The following is a 17,714-nucleotide window of genomic DNA, read 5'->3' as shown; positions in this document are numbered from 1 at the left end:
GTACTAGGCCTTTGAAGATATAGCGTTTTCCTTTGGGTAACCAGTGGGCTGTGGTCAGGGCTGGGGAGACAGGGTCATAGGCTTGAAGGTTTTCCAATAGTCTAATTGCTGTATATAGAGCTCAGAATGCAAAACTTCAAGAAGACATATTTCAGGGCAGAATACAAATGCTTCTTCCTCAGTGTAAGTGGTGTCCATTGTAACTAGGGCAAGTGAAATAAGACAAGGCAATGAGGGCCACCATTTACAGGGTGATAACAAAGTTGAAGAAGGCACAACCTGTTAGTAGGATCCCCTTTCAAGTTTCTACACTTGACCCTGGCATATCTTTTAACATTAGCACTAAAAGCAGTGCTTTAATATATTTACTCCTGCATGAATCTCCCTGAATATTTCTTGCCATCTCAGAATAATACATTCAATGAGTAAGACAGCTTTATTACCAGATACCTGCCACAATGTCTTTTACTGGTCTTCCATTCTTAACTCTTGAGCTTTTCAATGAGTTGTTTAATATTTATCTTTCAAATGTTTGTACAAGGAGTACAAAATGATCTGAAAAAATCTCTTTGTGTCAGCATCTATTTACATAGGCATTAACAAGAAGAAAAGAAACTGAATTGACTGGAAGGGAAAGAAACGAAACCCAAAGGCTGAGTGGGAATGACATTTTGAGTTTCTCCAGGTGCAGAAATGATAATGTAAAAATGAAGTCTTTGTTGGCCCTGTGAAATTGTTCTGTGACTTAAACTCTTATGTGCTCAATTTGTTGAAAGATCATGTTTTTCATTCACTGGATTACTGTTAAAGCCAGTGGCATACCAAGCGGGGGCAGGATGGCGGTCTGTCCCGGGTGCATGCTCTAAGGGGGTATACAGCCAGCATACCGGATCCGGAACCTCCCACCCTACTCTGCCGCTGCTGCTTTCCTGAACCAGTAGCAGTAAACTTTAAATTCAATCATCAAGGGACCTTCTTGCCCCTCCCTGTAGCTGCCAGTCCAACTCCTCCGATGTCACTTTCTTGTTCTGGAGCAGAGCCAGCAGCCGTGGGAAGGTGAAGGTCCCCCGATGACTGAATTTAAGTTTACAGCCACTGCAGTGGTGGAGAGGTGAGAGGGGCAAGATACTGGATGGCATTAGGGTGGAGGGAGAGAGAAATGAGCAGGATATTGGTATGGAAGGGTGGTGGAGGGAGAGAAAGGGGCAGATGCTTATGGAAGTAGGGTGAAGGGAGAGAGAAGGGGCAGATGCTGATGGAAGAGGGGTGGATGGAGAGAGAGAAAGGACAGACATTGGATGTTAGTGGGGAGGGGAGAGTGAGAGCCTATGCTACATGGAAGTGGGGATGGAAGAGAGAAGGGAGCAGATGCTGGATAGAAGTGGGGAGGAGAGAGAGAAAGAGGGCAGCAGATGCAGGAAGGGAGTGGGGAGGAAAGAGGGAAGCAAACACTGAATGGAAGTGGACAGAAGAGGCAGACATAGGATGAAAGTGGAGAGGACAGAGAGAGGAGAAGATGCTGGATTGAAGGGGTAGAGAAAGAGGACACATGATGGAAGGAGGGGATAAACAAAAAAGGGCATATACTGGATGGGGGAGGGGAAGAGGATAGAGTTAGTGAAATGCTGGTGGGGTGAAGGAAAGAAGTGGCAAGCTGTAGGTAGGTACAGTGAAAAGGGAAATTGAGGACTGGATAGTAAGAATTTGATCTAGACAGATGAAGAAAATAAATTGAGAAGGAAGATGAGGGAAGAAAAGGAAAAGGAGAGGAGAGAGTGAAATGCCAGACCATGGGTGTGTGGGAGAGGGAAGGGAAGGATAGGAGAAAGATGCCAAACCATTAGGGGAAGGGAAGAAGATGGATGCCAGACCACCAAGGTTGCAGGGAGAGATGGAAGGGGATGGCAGACAGTTTCTGGAAGGGGCATAGAAGGGGGAGAAGATGCCATATAGAAGAGGCAGAGAGAGGACACAGTGGATGGAAGGAAGAGAGTGATGAGAAGATGAGGAAAGCAGAAACCAGAGAAGACAAAGGTAGAAAAAAAAATTATATTTATTTTTTGCTTTAGGATAAAGTAGCTGTGTTGATAAATATTTATAAATAGAAATAAGGTGATCCTTTTATTGGACTAATTGTAATACATTTTTGACTAATGCAGACCAAAACCTTCTTCCTCAGGTCAGGACAGGATACCATAACAGCAGTATATTTCACTGACTTGAGATAAAAGGTTTTGGCCTCTGAAAGCTAATTGAAAAATTCATTAGTCCAATAAAATGGTATTATATTATTTTCTATTTTGTTTTATTTCTCCCCCCCCCCCCTTATGGCCCCCTTTTATAAAGCCGCATTAGGCTTTTTTATTGCCAGCCATGGAAATATTAGCTACGATGCTGATAGGAATTCTATGAGTGCCGGAGCTTTTACTACAATAGCCAGCAATAAAAAAAACCTAATGCGGCTTCATAAAAGGGATTTATGAAGCCATGTTAGGGGTTTTATCGCCAGCCACAGTGGTAAAAACTCTGATACTCATAGAATTTATATGAGCGTTGGAGTTTTTACCTCCATGGCCTGCAATAAAAAACTCTAACACAGCTTCATAAAAAGGGGGGGAAGGGTTATTCATTAATTGGTAAAGTGATGATTGCTATTTCTGTTTTTTTCAAATTCACATCTGCTAACTTTATATTTTGCACAATATTAAGGGACAGACATGCATCACTGTCATGCATTCTAAGCAGAGCCCTGCTTTTTGGTGGTTCAGTTTAACTTTTGTCTACACATTTTTATTTTACCCCCGCTTTACAAAACTATAGTGCAGCTTTTAGCGCCGACCGCAGCGATAACGGCTCTGACACTTATAGGAATTCTATGAACGTTGGAGTTACCGCCGTGGCCAATGCTAAAAACGGGTTACAGCACATTATGAATGAAATATATTCTAAGCTTTAGAGGTGTCTCGCTGGAAGCTGATTCAATGAAGCAAGCAAGCCTTAAAGGGGGTGCTGAAAGTTCTCAGTCCAACCAACCAACTTCCTAAATTTTGAGTATTATTTTGCCACTATAGTTGTAAAGAGTGTTTACGTGCCAATTTGCAGAAACGAAATTCCATAGGGTTTTTTAAACCTTGTTTCAGATCATTGATTGAACCATATTCACATCATTTTCTTCTTGGTTAGGCTGAGAACTTTTCAGTACCCTCTCATACGTGGACAGTATGAAGGTTACTGCTGCTTCGGGCTCCTTGTACCTTGGCAATCGGCAATCCATGCTAAAAGCCAATTTTCAGGCTTTTTATACTGTTTTTGCCATGCGATTCTTAAATCTGGCCCTGGCCAGACACCAGTCCTTTATCATCGAATTTTCTCGCTCTTGGTGTTCTTTTTTTTTTTTTTTTTTAATCTTTATTTATAATTTTCAAACATTTGACAACAATATCGGTCAAAAGAAAAAATACAGTGAACTAAAACAATTTCATCGTAAAGGGTCAAAAACACATGATCCCTACTTTTAGGATAATAACAACTTATCAAAATATGGTTAGTCCACAATTACAGAGAACGGAGCTAAAATAATTGACTGAGAAACATCATAAAGGTAACTAAAGAGAAGAGGAAAATAAAGATTCGGCTTGATAGTCCCAAAACCATTTATCATTGAGCAGAATTATTGGATTCAATCCTCATGGTGATGATGTTATTTGACCTTTAGTAACAATAAACTTAGATAATTGCTGCGGCTCGTAAAAAACATATCTATTCTGCTGATATACTAATACACATTTGCAAGGGTAGCGCAGAACGAAAGTCGCTCCTAACTGCAAGGCCTGCGGTCTTAAAAGCAAAAACTGTTTTCTCCTTTTCTGGGTGGCCCTAGAAACATCTGGGTACATTCTCACTTTATAAGTCATAAAGGAAACCTCTCTATATCTGAAAAAAAGTTTTAGCAACCATTCCCTGTCAGAATCAATAGCACAAGAAACAAGTAATGTTGATGGTAGGTGGACATCCATTTCCGACCTCTCCAGGAAATTAGTCAAGCTCTTGGTGTTCCTTAAAGTTGAAATAGTTCAATTCATCTGAATGAGACAAGTGTGGTCTAATTGGGGAAGGGTTTAAGCATGGCAAAAAGACCTGATGCTTAGAAGAAGAAAAAATGCACCAAAATTGGAAGTATATTTTATTTTAGAAGCACAGTGGAATAGGTCTTACACAGATCTAGATTTTCTGTAAAAGGCTTTACTTAAGAAAAGAAACTGTTCTATGCATTATCACACAAATCCCTCTTCAGATTAGGTTTATGGAACCTATATAATATCCCAAATGGTAGCGAAAAATGATCCATCGATACACATTCTGAGTATAACAGGGAGCAAAAAGGATGGTTTTTAGGAAACTGGTCGTCTCCCCCCCCCCCCCCCCCAACAAAAAAGTCTTTTAAGTTATCATCGTCCCTTTGGGAACTAGAAATACTCAGGATCATATTACTTTAAGGAAACTGTTGAGTCGAGCCTGCTGCGCCACTGGCTGCGAGCAGCGCCCAGGCGCGAGACCGGAAGGGGACGCTGCTCTCGCGCCAGCCCGCGCTCCCAACCACAGTTGGGAGGGAGGATCCACGCGGGCGGCCCCGCCTACCTCCCCGCGGCTTAGGTGACGCTGCCGGTGCAGGGCTCTGATCGCCGGAGGGTCATGGAGAGCGGACCCGCGCAGCGGAGGAGAAAGAGGAAAAGCTGCAGCGGCGGCGGGCGGTGACTGGCCGAGCCCGTCCCGGAATCGCACAGTCTCGGAGCGGCAGCGCCGCCGCAACCTCCCTCTCCACCTGTTGCAGCTCCCAGGCCGGTGGTGCCATGCTGCCGCCCTTCCTCCTCTCCCTCCTGCTGCTGCTGCCAGGTATTTGGATTCGCCGTCAGCGGGGAGCGCACGTGATGCAGGTGCAGCAGCGGGGCGGGGGTGGCAGCGGGATGTGGTGGAGGATGCCTCCCATCGTAGGAGCCGGCTCTGTGGCAGCCCTAATGTTGAGCAAACTCTTTGTGTTCAGGGAGGGATGCTTTCTTTTGGGTTGAGCACCTACAATCGCTACTATGATTTCTGTAGAGCTACCAGACGTACGCAGCGCTGTACGGAGTCACATTTTGTAAAGGTGCCTCCCCATGCTGTATTTCCTTGCTGGGCATCGAAACGTTTACCTTACATGGATCTTTTTAAAGGGCCATTCATAGTTTGTAAAAGATTTTTGTTTTCTTTAATTTTTGGGCAACAACTTTTTTTTTTTTTTATTAAGGAAGGGCGAATGAATGCGCCTTTCGGAACAAGTCGAAAAGTTTCCCCTAAATTGTAGTTCGTTATCGTCAGGCTTTGGGGCAACTTAATGACAGGGAGCGAAGAACTGAAAGTGTCAAGTGAACAGCTGGGAGGATTAGGGCGATGAAACTTGATCTTTCTCTTTCCCCATCCCAGGATAGGCGGCCTGTGTCTGGACAGCTGTCCACTGTCCGCTACGGCTGTAATAGCGCCTTCACTCAACTTTGAACTAGTGGCAGGGTGGGGGTGGGGATTGGGGGCAGCTTAGGAATCCAATCTTGGGTAATGCAGTCTTTTTGTCTTTCCGCTGGAAGAAGAAAGTACAGTACACTAGTTCTCCTTTACTGATACAGCTGTCTGACCTGAATTTTACTGTTTCCAAATTTTGTACATACCCTATTTATTTTAGCCAAACAATACAAACCAGGGCTATAACCTACTAAAATGGCTTCTGCTTGTGTTTACAATACAGTATCAGTAAGATGCCTTTTGGGCAATTTCTAATAAATTTATTGTCAAACAATCAGTTTTTCAAGCTTTTTAAATTACATTCATTTATAAATACCATTTATATAACCATACCGTGAACATAAATAAATTCGCATATTCCTTATAAAACTCAAAGGAGAAATTAAAGAAAAAAAGATCCCCAATGAGATAGAAAACCCGGAGTGGATTTAAGTTCTTTCAACCACTGCTCCTTTCACTGTCCTAAAGTATTGGTCTCCTTACTTACCTAGTGTGAAACCTTTTGGAATGTACTTTATTTTTAATGTGGAGTTTCTTCATTTTGGTTGTAGTTTTTTTTTTTTAATTTACTTTGAAAAGTAGAATGAGTATATGATGTGCCTGTATTTTTCTATATTATGTGTGTGTTGTGAATAAGCATGTAGTTTTCCATAAGGATGTTTCACAGATCCAAGAATACTTGTTAAAAAAAATGTGTTCGATGGTTTTAAAGTGGAAATAATCTTGAGGTTTTAGAATACCTGATCGACAGGTATTCAACAGGAGTAGATCCATTCTTTGTTCATAAAAGGTGGTCTTCTAAGCTTTCATGGCAGGACCTGGCCCTGTCATTGAGTGACAATTTTTTTTAAACGCACATGACCATGCTTTTCAACTCCTACTGACCTCTAGTTGAGACCCCACAGTAACTTTCTAAGAACATAAGAATTGCCGCTGCTGGATCAGACCAGTGGTACATCATACCCAGCAGTCAGCTCTTGCGGCAGCCCCTAGGTCAAAGACCAGTGCCCTGAGACCAGCCCTACCTGCATACGTTCCGGTTCTGTACATTGCTCCTCATCCTTTTGCATCCCTCACAGGTCACCTCTGCTTCCTGGCTATAATAAATTATGGACTTTATTTCTTGCACCCATCTGGGTGAACTGCCTTGATAACATCTTTCAGCCCTACATTCCACAGCTTACTTTTATATTGAGTGAAAAAAAATACTTTCTCTGATTTTATTTTAAATATGCTGCATAAAATAAACTAAACCTAGTACTGTTTGGAAGAGTATTTTTTTATTCACTCATCCCACCCACTCATGGTTTTACAAATCTCTCTGCTGGCTATTTCTTTCCAGGCTGAAGAAATATTTATCCTTTTTTTTCTGTAGGGAAGCTGTTACATATCCTTTATTATTTTGGTTGCTCTGCTTTGTACTTTTTTTTTCCAGTTGTGCTGCTATATCTTCCTTGAAATGGGGCAACCAGAACTGCACTACCCATTCTAGTTCAATCACAAGTACATGAGTTGATGGTGCCAAAGTTGTGATTGCACAGTGGGTCAATACAGAGGCATTATACTATCACTTGTCCTCCATTCATTTCTGAATACAGTACGATAATTCCTAACATTCTGTTGGCTTTTATTGCCTTGGGCTGTCCACTGAACTGAGGATTTCACCATACTATCCAGTGATCCCATGAACCTTTATTTCCTAGTGACTCTTGGGCCTCCTTTTACAAAACTGCGATAGCAGTTTCTAGTGCAGGGAGCCGCACTATGAACGTCGGGAGCAGCGTGGGCCATTCAGCACGGCTCCCTATGCTAGAAACTGCTATCACAGTTTCGTAAAAGAGGGGGGTTAGTATGTAATCTGGTTTCATATTCCTGTAGAATGATTTTTTACTGTGCATCACTTTGCATTTGTACTTATTAAATTTCATCTGCCATTCAGATATCCAGTCATGCCAGATCCTCTTGCAGCTTCTCACAATCTGCTTGTTTAACAGTTTCAAATCATTTTGGGTCCTCTGCATATCTGATTACTTGTTGCTCTTTTTTTTTTCTGACCATTTACAAATGTGTTAAAAAAAAAAAAATACCAGTCTCAAGAGACATTCCACTGTTTATCTTTCTCCACTGTAAAAACTGATCATTTAGTACTAATTTGTTCTCTAACTTCTAGCTAGTTGTCAGGCCTAAGTGGGGCATTACCTCCTATCTCTATGTCTTAATTTTAATTTCCTCAGGAGTTTCTCGAGGAAATTTGTTGAATTCCTTCTGAAAATCCAGGTACAGTATAACAACCTTTTCATCCTTATCCACATATTCTATTAGCAGCTTGGTAAGGCAAGATTTGGTTGCAACAATTTAAGCCATATTGTATTGTATTTATTGAATTTGATATACCACTTGTATATGAATATTAAACAGTTTACAAAGCTAATAATATAATATACACATTAAACTATCCTCTCTGTCCCAGATGGGCTCACAATCTAAAGTAAGGTGCCTGAGAGAAAAACATTGCTTGTTTAAAAGATAAATTGAAAAGAGGAAGGAAAGAAGAAGAACCCCAAGAAAAAACATCTAAATATTAGCTACAAGGAACCCCAAAGTATCCAGGAAGGATGAAAATAAAGGTTACATTCCCAAAAAAAATACAATAGCAGGTAACCAAAATGAATATATAATTTACAATCAATCAAAAATAGAAAAATGAAGATAAAAGAAATAAATGAAAAATTAACCCCAAAAAAAAACAAAACAGTTCTGTTAGAACAGTACCTAGTCTCTGGAGGGCCTGTCATTAATCCAATCCAGATCTTCCTGAGGAAAAGGAGTTGATGGCTGTAACTTGAGGCTGCTGAAGGCAGGATCCTCCCCAGACGGGCTCTGCCAACCGAACTATGCCACTGGTGAATTGAATATCTATGCATATGACTAGTAAGTTTGTTTTTCAGAATAGTTACCATATCATACCATACAGTTTTTATATCCCACAAATTTCAGCTACAAATCATTGTGGTTTGCAAAATAGTTGCAGAATAATCAATTGAGGTCACAGTGAGGTGGTGTCAGGTCAAAAGCGCGCTGGGACAAAGGCGTGCGCAGACAATTGAGCGCAACGTGGAGGTGCACGCCGCAGAAAATTACTGTTTTTAGGGCTCCGACGGGGGGGGGAGCGTGGGGGGGAACCCCCCACTTTACTTAATAGAGATCGCGCCGCGTTGTGGGGGGTTTGGGGGGTTGTAACCCCCTCACATTTTACTGAAAACTTCACTTTTTCCCTGTTTTTAGGGAAAAAGTTAAGTTTACAGTAAAATGTGGAGGGTTACAACCCCCCAAACCCCCCACAACGCCGGCGCGATCTCTATTAAGTAAACTGGGGGGGCTCCCCAACAAAACCCCCCGTTGGAGTCCCTAAAAACTGTAATTTTCTTCGGCGCGCGCCTCCATCTTGCGCTCAGTTGTCAGCGCGCACCTTTGTCTTTCGCGGGGTTGTCTATGAACCCAGTGAGGTTCATACGACTTAAAAGGGTGCATCTCAAGTAAGTTAAAAGGAGAGAGATATGTAATTCATACCATTTCACCCATTACTAGCAGGCTTGCAGTCTGTAGTTACTTGAATCCCTTCTGGAGCCTTTTTTTTTAGAAGAGTTACTTTGACACTCTCTTATCCATAGATCCTGTAGCGGATTTTAATCAAAGATAAGCTACTGAAGTTTTTGTGTTACTTTAGAATTTTGGGTTGTTTATCATCTGGTCTGGTGATTTGTTTCCACTTTAGTTTTTCGGTTTACATCATTACATCTTCAGGTTCTTGGTCATCATTATTAGAGGGTATAAAAACTGAAGCAGAAAATTCATTTGAAGTTTTGCAGCTCCTTTAGTGCCCCCTTTTTAAACCTTTGTGGTCATCAAACAAACTGATTTTTCACAAGCGTGTTTGAAATGTACTAGAAAACTTATTAGTTTGGCCTCTGTGATGAACATCTTTTTAAATTTTCTGTAGGTCTACCTTATTTCTAACGTGCCACTGTTTGTTCAGTGCTAATTTCTTTACTTCAGTCGGTTTTTACATTTTTTGAAAGATGTCCTTTAGGCTTTAATAGTCTCTTTCACATCATCATTTAAACATGCTGGAATGTTTAGGTCATTTGTTGACCTTTAGTCTGGGATTCTAAGATATTTTCAATCTTTGCAGTCCCCCTTGTAGTTTCTTATTTTCACAAGTTTATAAAAACATAAGAATTGCCGCTACTGGGTCAGACCAGTGGTCCATCGTGCCCAGCAGTCTGCTCCCGCAGCGGCCCTTAGGTCAAAGACCAGTGCCCTAACTGAGTCTAGCCTTACCTGCGTACATTCTGGTTCAGCAGGAACTTGTCTAACTTTGTCTTCAATCCCTGGAGGGTGTTTTCCCCAATAACGGCCTCCGGAAGAGCATTCCAGATTTCTACCACTCTCTGGGTGAAGGAGAACTTCCTTATGTTTGTACAGAATCTATCCCCTTTTAGCTTTAGAGAGTGCCCTCTCGTTCTCCCTACCTTGGAGCGGGTGAACAACCTGTCTTTATCTACTAAGTCTATTCCTTTCATTATCTTGAATGTTTCGATCATGTCCCCTCTCAGTCTCCTCTTTTCATGGGAGAAGAGGCCCAGTTTCTCTAATCTCTTACTGTACGGCAACTCTTCCAGCCCCTTAACCATTTTAGTCGCTCTTTTCTGGACCCTTTCGAGTAGTACTATGTCCTTCATGTACGGCAACCAGTGCTGGACTCAGTATTCCAGGTGGGGGCGTACCATGCAGCAGATTTTTGTAATGTCTTCCCTTCTGTGATTATCAGATTCAATTGCATTATGATCATTAATGCTCACCAATGTTAGTCATTGCAGTAAACCAGATTTAGAGTAGCTTCCCCTCTCATTAATGCTAGGACCAGCTGCTCTATGAAGCAATCATATGCGGCACTAGAAACCCTACCTCCCTTTCATTATTATTGTGTTGTCAGTTTTGTTAGGCTAGGCAGACTGTACAGTATGCCCCCTTTGCTGTACCCTTTCTCACCATGCATAGAATATCTACCATAAAGATTTCACAGAGCGTTTTGTTTCCTGCAGGACTTTTTATTCTGTTTGACTCCATGCCATCCTTAATTAACATAAACAGAATTGTGTAAAAGTATAGGCATCTTTGCTTAAATGTACCTTGTAAGGGTTCTGTCGAGTTGATGTTGACTTAAGGGTCTTCTTACTAAGATGTGGTAAGTGCCAGCACATGCTTTCTGCAGCTTAAAATGACATACCATGGGACATGCTGAAGTGCCCTGTGATAAATTAGCAATCTAATACAGTGTTCCCCCGTGAATTCATGGTTCGCGGACTCACTAATTTGCGGTATTCTCCGACCGCCTCTTCCTGTACTAAAGTCGGGCTACACCAATCAGGGGCTGCATGTCAAAGCAGCTCCTGATTGGTTTAGCCTTACTTTAGTAACAGGAAGAGGCGAATGGAGCATACCGCGAATTAGTGAGTCCGCGAACCATGAATTCACGGGGGAACACTGTATTAGATTGCTAATTTATCACAGGGGCACTTCAGCATGTCCCATGGTATATCAATTTAAGCTGCAGAAAGCATGTGCTGGCACTTACCATGCAAAAAACTGTATTTTTGCAGTTTTTTAAAAAATTTGCGGGGGTTCCTAGAATGGAAACCCTGCAAATATGGGGGGAGTACTGTATTTGAAATGTTTTGTTTAATGCAGAGGGGCGTATCTGGGGGCTGCAGAGTGAATATGATGAGGTGAATCAATTAACCCAGCTACATTACTGTGCACTATCTAATTAATGCCAGATTAACTTATGAACCCTTACCGCCCACAGAATAGGTGTCAGTCAGTTTTCACATGCTAATTTCTTAATGACTGTGAGCTAATGGCAAAATTAGTGCATGGCCATTAATTTCAAAAAACTTGAAAACACTGCACAACAATTTTTTGGTTAAGTCTTGATTCCTGAAAAGTTTTTGGTGATTATGACAGGTACCAACTTGGTATGCTCAAATATGGTTTTGGTTTTACTGCATCACGTAAGAACTATGAGAAATAGACATTTTTATGTTTACTGACAATAAAATATATAGTCAAGTTTACGTTTCGCACAAGCGACTAAATGAAACAGAATTAAAAGTGTTTTGCTCCCGAGTTTCTTTTATATTCAGTGTCTGGTGCATCACGTTGTAGCATCCAACAATAGTCGGCAAGCATTGACGGATTCCAATTGCCCTGGTATCGTTTCTCCATCGTAGCTATGTCTTGATGAAACCTTTCACCGTGCTCGTCACTCACAGCACCGAGATTTGCGGGGAAGAAGTCCAAGTGTGAATGGAGGAAATGAATCTTGAGTGACATATTGCACTTCATTCTCTTGTATGCTTTGAGAAGTTTGTCTACCAGCTGAATGTAGTTTGGGGCTCTGTAATTGCCCAGAAAATTGTCAACAACGTCTTTCAAGGCTTTCCAGCCAATTTTTTCCGGCCCAACTAACAGATCTTCAAATCGCTTGTCACTCATAACATGTCTGATCTGGGGGCCAACAAAAATACCCTCTTTGATCTTGGCATCAGTTATTCTTGGGAACATCTGTCTTAAATAACGAAAACCTTCCCCTTCCTTGTTCATTGCTTTCACAAAATTCTTCATGAGTCCCAGTTTAATGTGAAGAGGAGGCAAAAATATCTTTGTCGGGTCAACAAGCGATTCATGTGCTACATTTTTCTGTCCTGGAACTAACTTTTTACGGAGTGGCCAGTTCTTTCTAGAATAGTGCGACTCTCTGTCTCGGCTGTCCCATTCGCAGATGAAACAGCAGTACTTTGTATAGCCAAGCTGCAGTCCTAGTAACAGAGCAACGACTTTGAGGTCTCCACAGATATTCCAGTTATACCTGGTATACTGGACATACTTTAGTAACATTTCCATATTCTCATATGTTTCTTTCATATGTGCTGCATAGCCAACAGGTACTGAAGGATAAACGTTGCCATTGTGCAACAGAACAGCTTTCAGGCTTAACATTGACGAATCAATGAAAAGACGCCACTCTTCCGGGTTGTGATCACAACCAAAGACCGAGAACAATCCTTCAATGTCACAACAGAAACAGAGACTGTCGACTTGTGCAAAAAATTTGGTTATATCATGATGCCGGTCTCGAAACACAGAAATTTTCGTACCTGGTGATAGCAAACACCATTCCTGCAGTCTCGAACCTAGCAGCTCAGCTTTTGCTTTTGACAGACCCAAATCTCTGACCAAATCGTTCAATTCGGACTGTGTTATCAGATGTGGATCGCCTGATGAGGATGGTTCAAAATCCGGGTCAATGTCACTGTTAGAACCCTGCACTGCAGTTTCTTCATCTGGTTCGTCTAAGGTCCAATCCTCTGGTGGTTTCGGAACTGGAAGACTGTCATCATGTGGCATGGGTCTCATTGCTGAAGGCAGATTAGGATATTCAATTGACTTCTTGTTTTTGGCAGAGAAACCAGACACATTAGTCAAACAGAAATAACAGTCCGTCACATGGTCTTTCTGTTCTCGCCATATCATCGGAACAGCAAATGGCATCGTCTTTCGAGTACCTCTGAGCCAGGCTCTCAGACTAACAGCACATGTCGCACAGCAAATGTGAGGCGCCCATTGCTTGTCTTGATCACCTATTTTGCAGCCAAAATACAGATGATAGGCTTTCTTTACAAGGGCAGTCATCGAACGTCTCTGAGGCGTAAGTGTATATTCCCCACAGATATAGCAGAATGTGTCGCGGCTGTTACGACACCGACGAGACATATTGCCCGACACCAAAACGTCTATAGCATCAAGCTTACTTACTGTTATATTGCTACAGCTACTATACTACTATACTTTACTATACTGATACTATATACACACACGGACTATCTATATTAACCAAATGAGCAGGATCGGTGTATGGAAGCCACCATTATAGCATGGTGAGACAGCGCAAGCTCGTTCAGACCTGCCCAGACATGCCCAGGATGTCATCTTCCATAAAACAGCTTCCAACCTGGCTAGATTTTATGCATGGACATACCCAGGCGGCACAAACCGTTGTTGATAAGACACTTATGGGAGAAAAAATTGTTTGCATCCAAATATAAGAAAAAATCACGACAAAATTGAAGATTTCTCTGAAATGGTACGTGATGGGTAATTTTTGATGTAATATTCATGATCAGCACCCAAAATTCTATAAGAAACACCCAGCAGTGTTCAGGAAGCAAAAACTTTGTTGTGCAGTGAAATTGGTCGTTTTCTGGCCATGGAATAAATAGCCTTAGTATATGGGACCAGGGCTTGTTAATTTTAGGGGTAGACCAAATTATGCGTTGTGGCATGGTATATCTAAATCTGTCTTGTGAAACTACTTAAAGTGAGCCTTACCTACATCAAATCACAGTTGAAATATGTAGAAATTAAATAATATTTTTTTGAACATACAAATATTCTGAACTACATCTGTAGTCATATAATTGTGTTTAAAATGTCATTCATGCAGTTAATTTACACCTCCCCCCCTCCTTTTACAAAGCTACGTTAGGCTTTTTTATCGCCAGCTGTGGCAGTATTAACTCTGACGCTCATAGGATAAAAAAGCCTAATGTGGCTTTGTAAAAAGGAGGGGGGGGGTTAATGTTGTTTAACAAAATACAGCAAAGAAGCCTTATCTTGTTTTCTTCTGTTTTGGCTTATGAGCTCCTTGCTGACCATCTGACCCCTAATATAATGTTCCCTCCTTTCCTGATTGTACACACGATCAGCGGCCTTAGTTTCTATTTTTAATCACCTTTCTATGGACTGGGCCTGTGATGGCCAGCTTGGAGCCATCATGGGCTTGCTCAGAAATGCCTTGAAATCTGCTGCTGTCATAGTACAGGTAAGAGGAGGCTCAGAGACTTCGGAGCTCCAGTCAAGTAATTGAGTGAGTGTAGTTGCCTCAGTGTTGATGGATGGTGATTTCCTGGGTCTCAATCTGCTGTCTCCGAGCTGTGTCTTCTCATCTCCTTCACCTGTGATCTTCAATATCTTCGGTAGAGCATCTCTTCTCTCCTGTTCCTCATCACTGCACAACATAGCTTGCAGAACAGACTTGCTGTAACCATTCCAAGTTGACCTTCTCACTGTAGGCGTGACTATCTTCCTTACCTCTTTACACTATTCTTTAAACAGTTTTAGCTTGAAGTGGAGATGCCTGGCACCTTGTGTCCAGTTGCTATTTATTTTTATATTAAACCAGTTTACCATGTAAACTCCAACACAGAACTCTACAATCAATCATTCCTAAGTTTTTCAATATCTTTCCTTTCAGATTATGTTTGGAAATCCATATTCTCATGAACCTTACAGTATGTTGTGAGCCATATGCTATGTGACACAGATCCTATTTCCAAAAGAGCCAGATCCTTTGGCAAGGCACCTGTTCTAATGGTAGTTCATAGCCATAGCTTTGATCTGCTTAAGTCTTTAATTACTTCATCACTGAGCTGAGAAAGATCAGAGCCAACAGAGATCTTAGTAAAATCAGGTTTTATTTCCAGATCAGTAGCAGAATTCAGCCTTTTTCCAATGGAACCTGCTCATTAGTTGCTGCTTTATGTCTTTCCATCAAGTAGTCATCAAGGTCCTGATTCTGTAAAGTCCACATAAAGTTAGGCATTGATATTAGCACCAATTCTATAAAACTTAGGTATCCATAATAGAATCACGCTTAGTGTCACCTAAGCATGCTTAGACAGTGCTCAGTGTCCTAACATTGAGGCATCCCCAATTTATTTCAGGGGTTTCTTTGCCTAAAGTTAAGTGCTGATATTGGACCCTAATGGCACCTAATTCACCTAAATCAAAAACATGCCCATGATCTGCCCCTAACTACACCAATTTTTAGTGTAAGCACTTTGGGCTAGACATCTACTTTTTATAGAATTGAACATAAGAATAGCCTTACTGGGTCAGACCAATGGTCCATCATGCCCAGTAGCCTGTACTCACAGTGGCCAAAACCCAAGTAGTAGCAACATTCCATGCTACCGATCCAGGGCAAGCTGTGGCTTTCCCCATGTCTTTCTCAATAACAGACTATGGACTTTTTTCCTTCAGGAAATTGTCCAAACCCTTCTTAAAATCAGCTACGCTATCCGCTCTTACTACAACCTCTGGCAATGCGTTCCAGAGCTTAACTATTCTCTGAGTGAAAAAAAATTTCCTCCTATTGGTTTTAAAAGTATTTCCCTGTAACTTCATCGAGTGTCCCCTAGTCTTTGTAATTTTTGACGGAGTGAAAAATTGATCCACTTGTACCCATTCTACTCCACTCAGGATTTTGTAGATTTCAATCATATCTCCCCTCAGCCATCTCTTTTCCAAGCTGAAGAGCCCTAACCATTTTAGTCTTTCCTCATATGAGAGGAGTTCCATCCTCTTTACCATCTTGGTTGCTCTTCTTTGAACCTTTTCTAGCGCCCCTATATCTTTCTTGAGATAAGGAGACCAGAACTGAACGCAATACTCCAGATGAGGTCGCACCATGAAACGGATACAGGGGCATTATGACATTCTTAGTCTTGTTAACCATCCCTTTTTAAATAATCCCTAGCATCCTGTTTGCTTTTTTAGCCACCGCTGCACAATGTTTCATCATATTGTCTATGATTATTCAAGTTTCAAGTTTATTAGGTTTTTTTTATATATTGCCTATCAAGGTTATCTAAGCGGTTTTACAATCAGGTGCTCAAGCATTTTCCCTATCTGTCCCAGTGGGCTCACAATCTATCTAACGTACCTGGGGCTATAGAGGACTGAGTAACTTGCCCAGGGTCACAAGGATCAACGCAGGGTTTGAACCACAACCCCAGTGTGCTGAGGCTGTAGCTCCAACCACTGCGCCACACACTCCTCCTCCCAGATCCTTCTCTTGGATGCTATTGGGCGTCCAAGTGGCAGATGAAATTTAATGTGGACAAATGCAAAGTGATACACATTGGGAAGAACAATCCAAATCCCTAGCATCTAGTAACTGTGATTTGGATTGTTCTTCCCAATGTGTATCACTTTGCATTTGTCCACATTAAATTTCATCTGCCACTTGGACGCCCAGTCTTCCAATTTCCTAAGGTCTGCCTGCAATTTTTCACAATCCGGTTGCATTTTAACAACTTTGAACAGTTTAGTGTCATATGCAAATGTAACTTGAGTTGTTCGAGTTAGGCGCCTAACTTTCAATTAAGTCCAATTAAAGCCAATTGTGAGGTGTTGCGTACCAATATCAGCGCAAACTAATCCTATTGCTCAGTTAAGTTAGGCACTGATATAGGCACCTAAATTTAGGTGGACTTTATAGAGTCAGGGCCCAAGTGACTTAATAGTAGTTCACCTGTGTGCAGGTTACAGATAATCTGTATCAGTTTCTTTTGTAGCTTTTCCTCAACATAATACATTAATCCTCCCTCCAAACCAATGTTTACATTACAGGAGCTATCTTCAATAGCTTGCAGAGTTTAGTCTGCTCCTCTTTCATCCATACAACCAAATTATCAGCAATTATTTCTGCAAATGTCTCCTCTTTAGTTGCTTTTGCAGGAATAAAATGCCACAGATATCTATCTCCTGGCTCTATACAAAGTGTGTAATGTTCCTCTTTCACCATACTTGGATACATTTTGCCATTCTCTTCTGCCTTTAACATACAATACAATACAAACTAGCATTTACCTTTGGGAAGAAACAGTACACGTGGAATAGAACACCTTTTGGTTTTCTGAACTCTCCAGCTGAGTTCAACATATTTCTCCATAAAGCCCTTCCAGATGCGGAAGCTCGAGGAACTCTAGTCTATGTGGATGATATCCTGATCAAGAGTCCCACCTTTCAGAAACACCTGGAAGAGGTAGAACATGTGTTCCAACAATTGCAAAATGCAGGAGCTAAATTGACCCTTGCCAAAGGTCAATGGTGCCGGACATCTCTGAATTATTTAGGGTATGACATTTCCTCTGAAGGTCTTCGACCACAGAAGAAAAGGATACAGGCCCTACAACAGTTGAGGAAACCTACCAATTTGACGGAACTTCGTTCATTTTTGGGAATATGCAATTATT

General features: G+C 41.5%; 1 protein-coding gene across 1 annotated transcript in view; it reads left to right on the top strand.

Moving 5' to 3' along the window:
• Positions 1-4,554: 4,554 nt before the first annotated feature.
• The window catches only part of PARM1 (prostate androgen-regulated mucin-like protein 1), a 123,774-nt gene continuing 110,614 nt past the window's right edge, over positions 4,555-17,714 (top strand). The window contains exon 1 of the mRNA XM_033960788.1: positions 4,555-4,893. Coding sequence (XP_033816679.1) covers positions 4,851-4,893 — 43 coding nt within the window. The 5' untranslated portion in view covers positions 4,555-4,850. The remainder of the gene's footprint in view (positions 4,894-17,714) is intronic.

The sequence above is a fragment of the Geotrypetes seraphini genome, chromosome 1 (assembly GCF_902459505.1).
Source record: "Geotrypetes seraphini chromosome 1, aGeoSer1.1, whole genome shotgun sequence".
Taxonomy (NCBI): Eukaryota; Metazoa; Chordata; class Amphibia; order Gymnophiona; family Dermophiidae; genus Geotrypetes; species Geotrypetes seraphini.
Note: the sequence above shows the minus strand (reverse complement) of the source record. Positions and strands in the feature narration are given on the sequence as shown.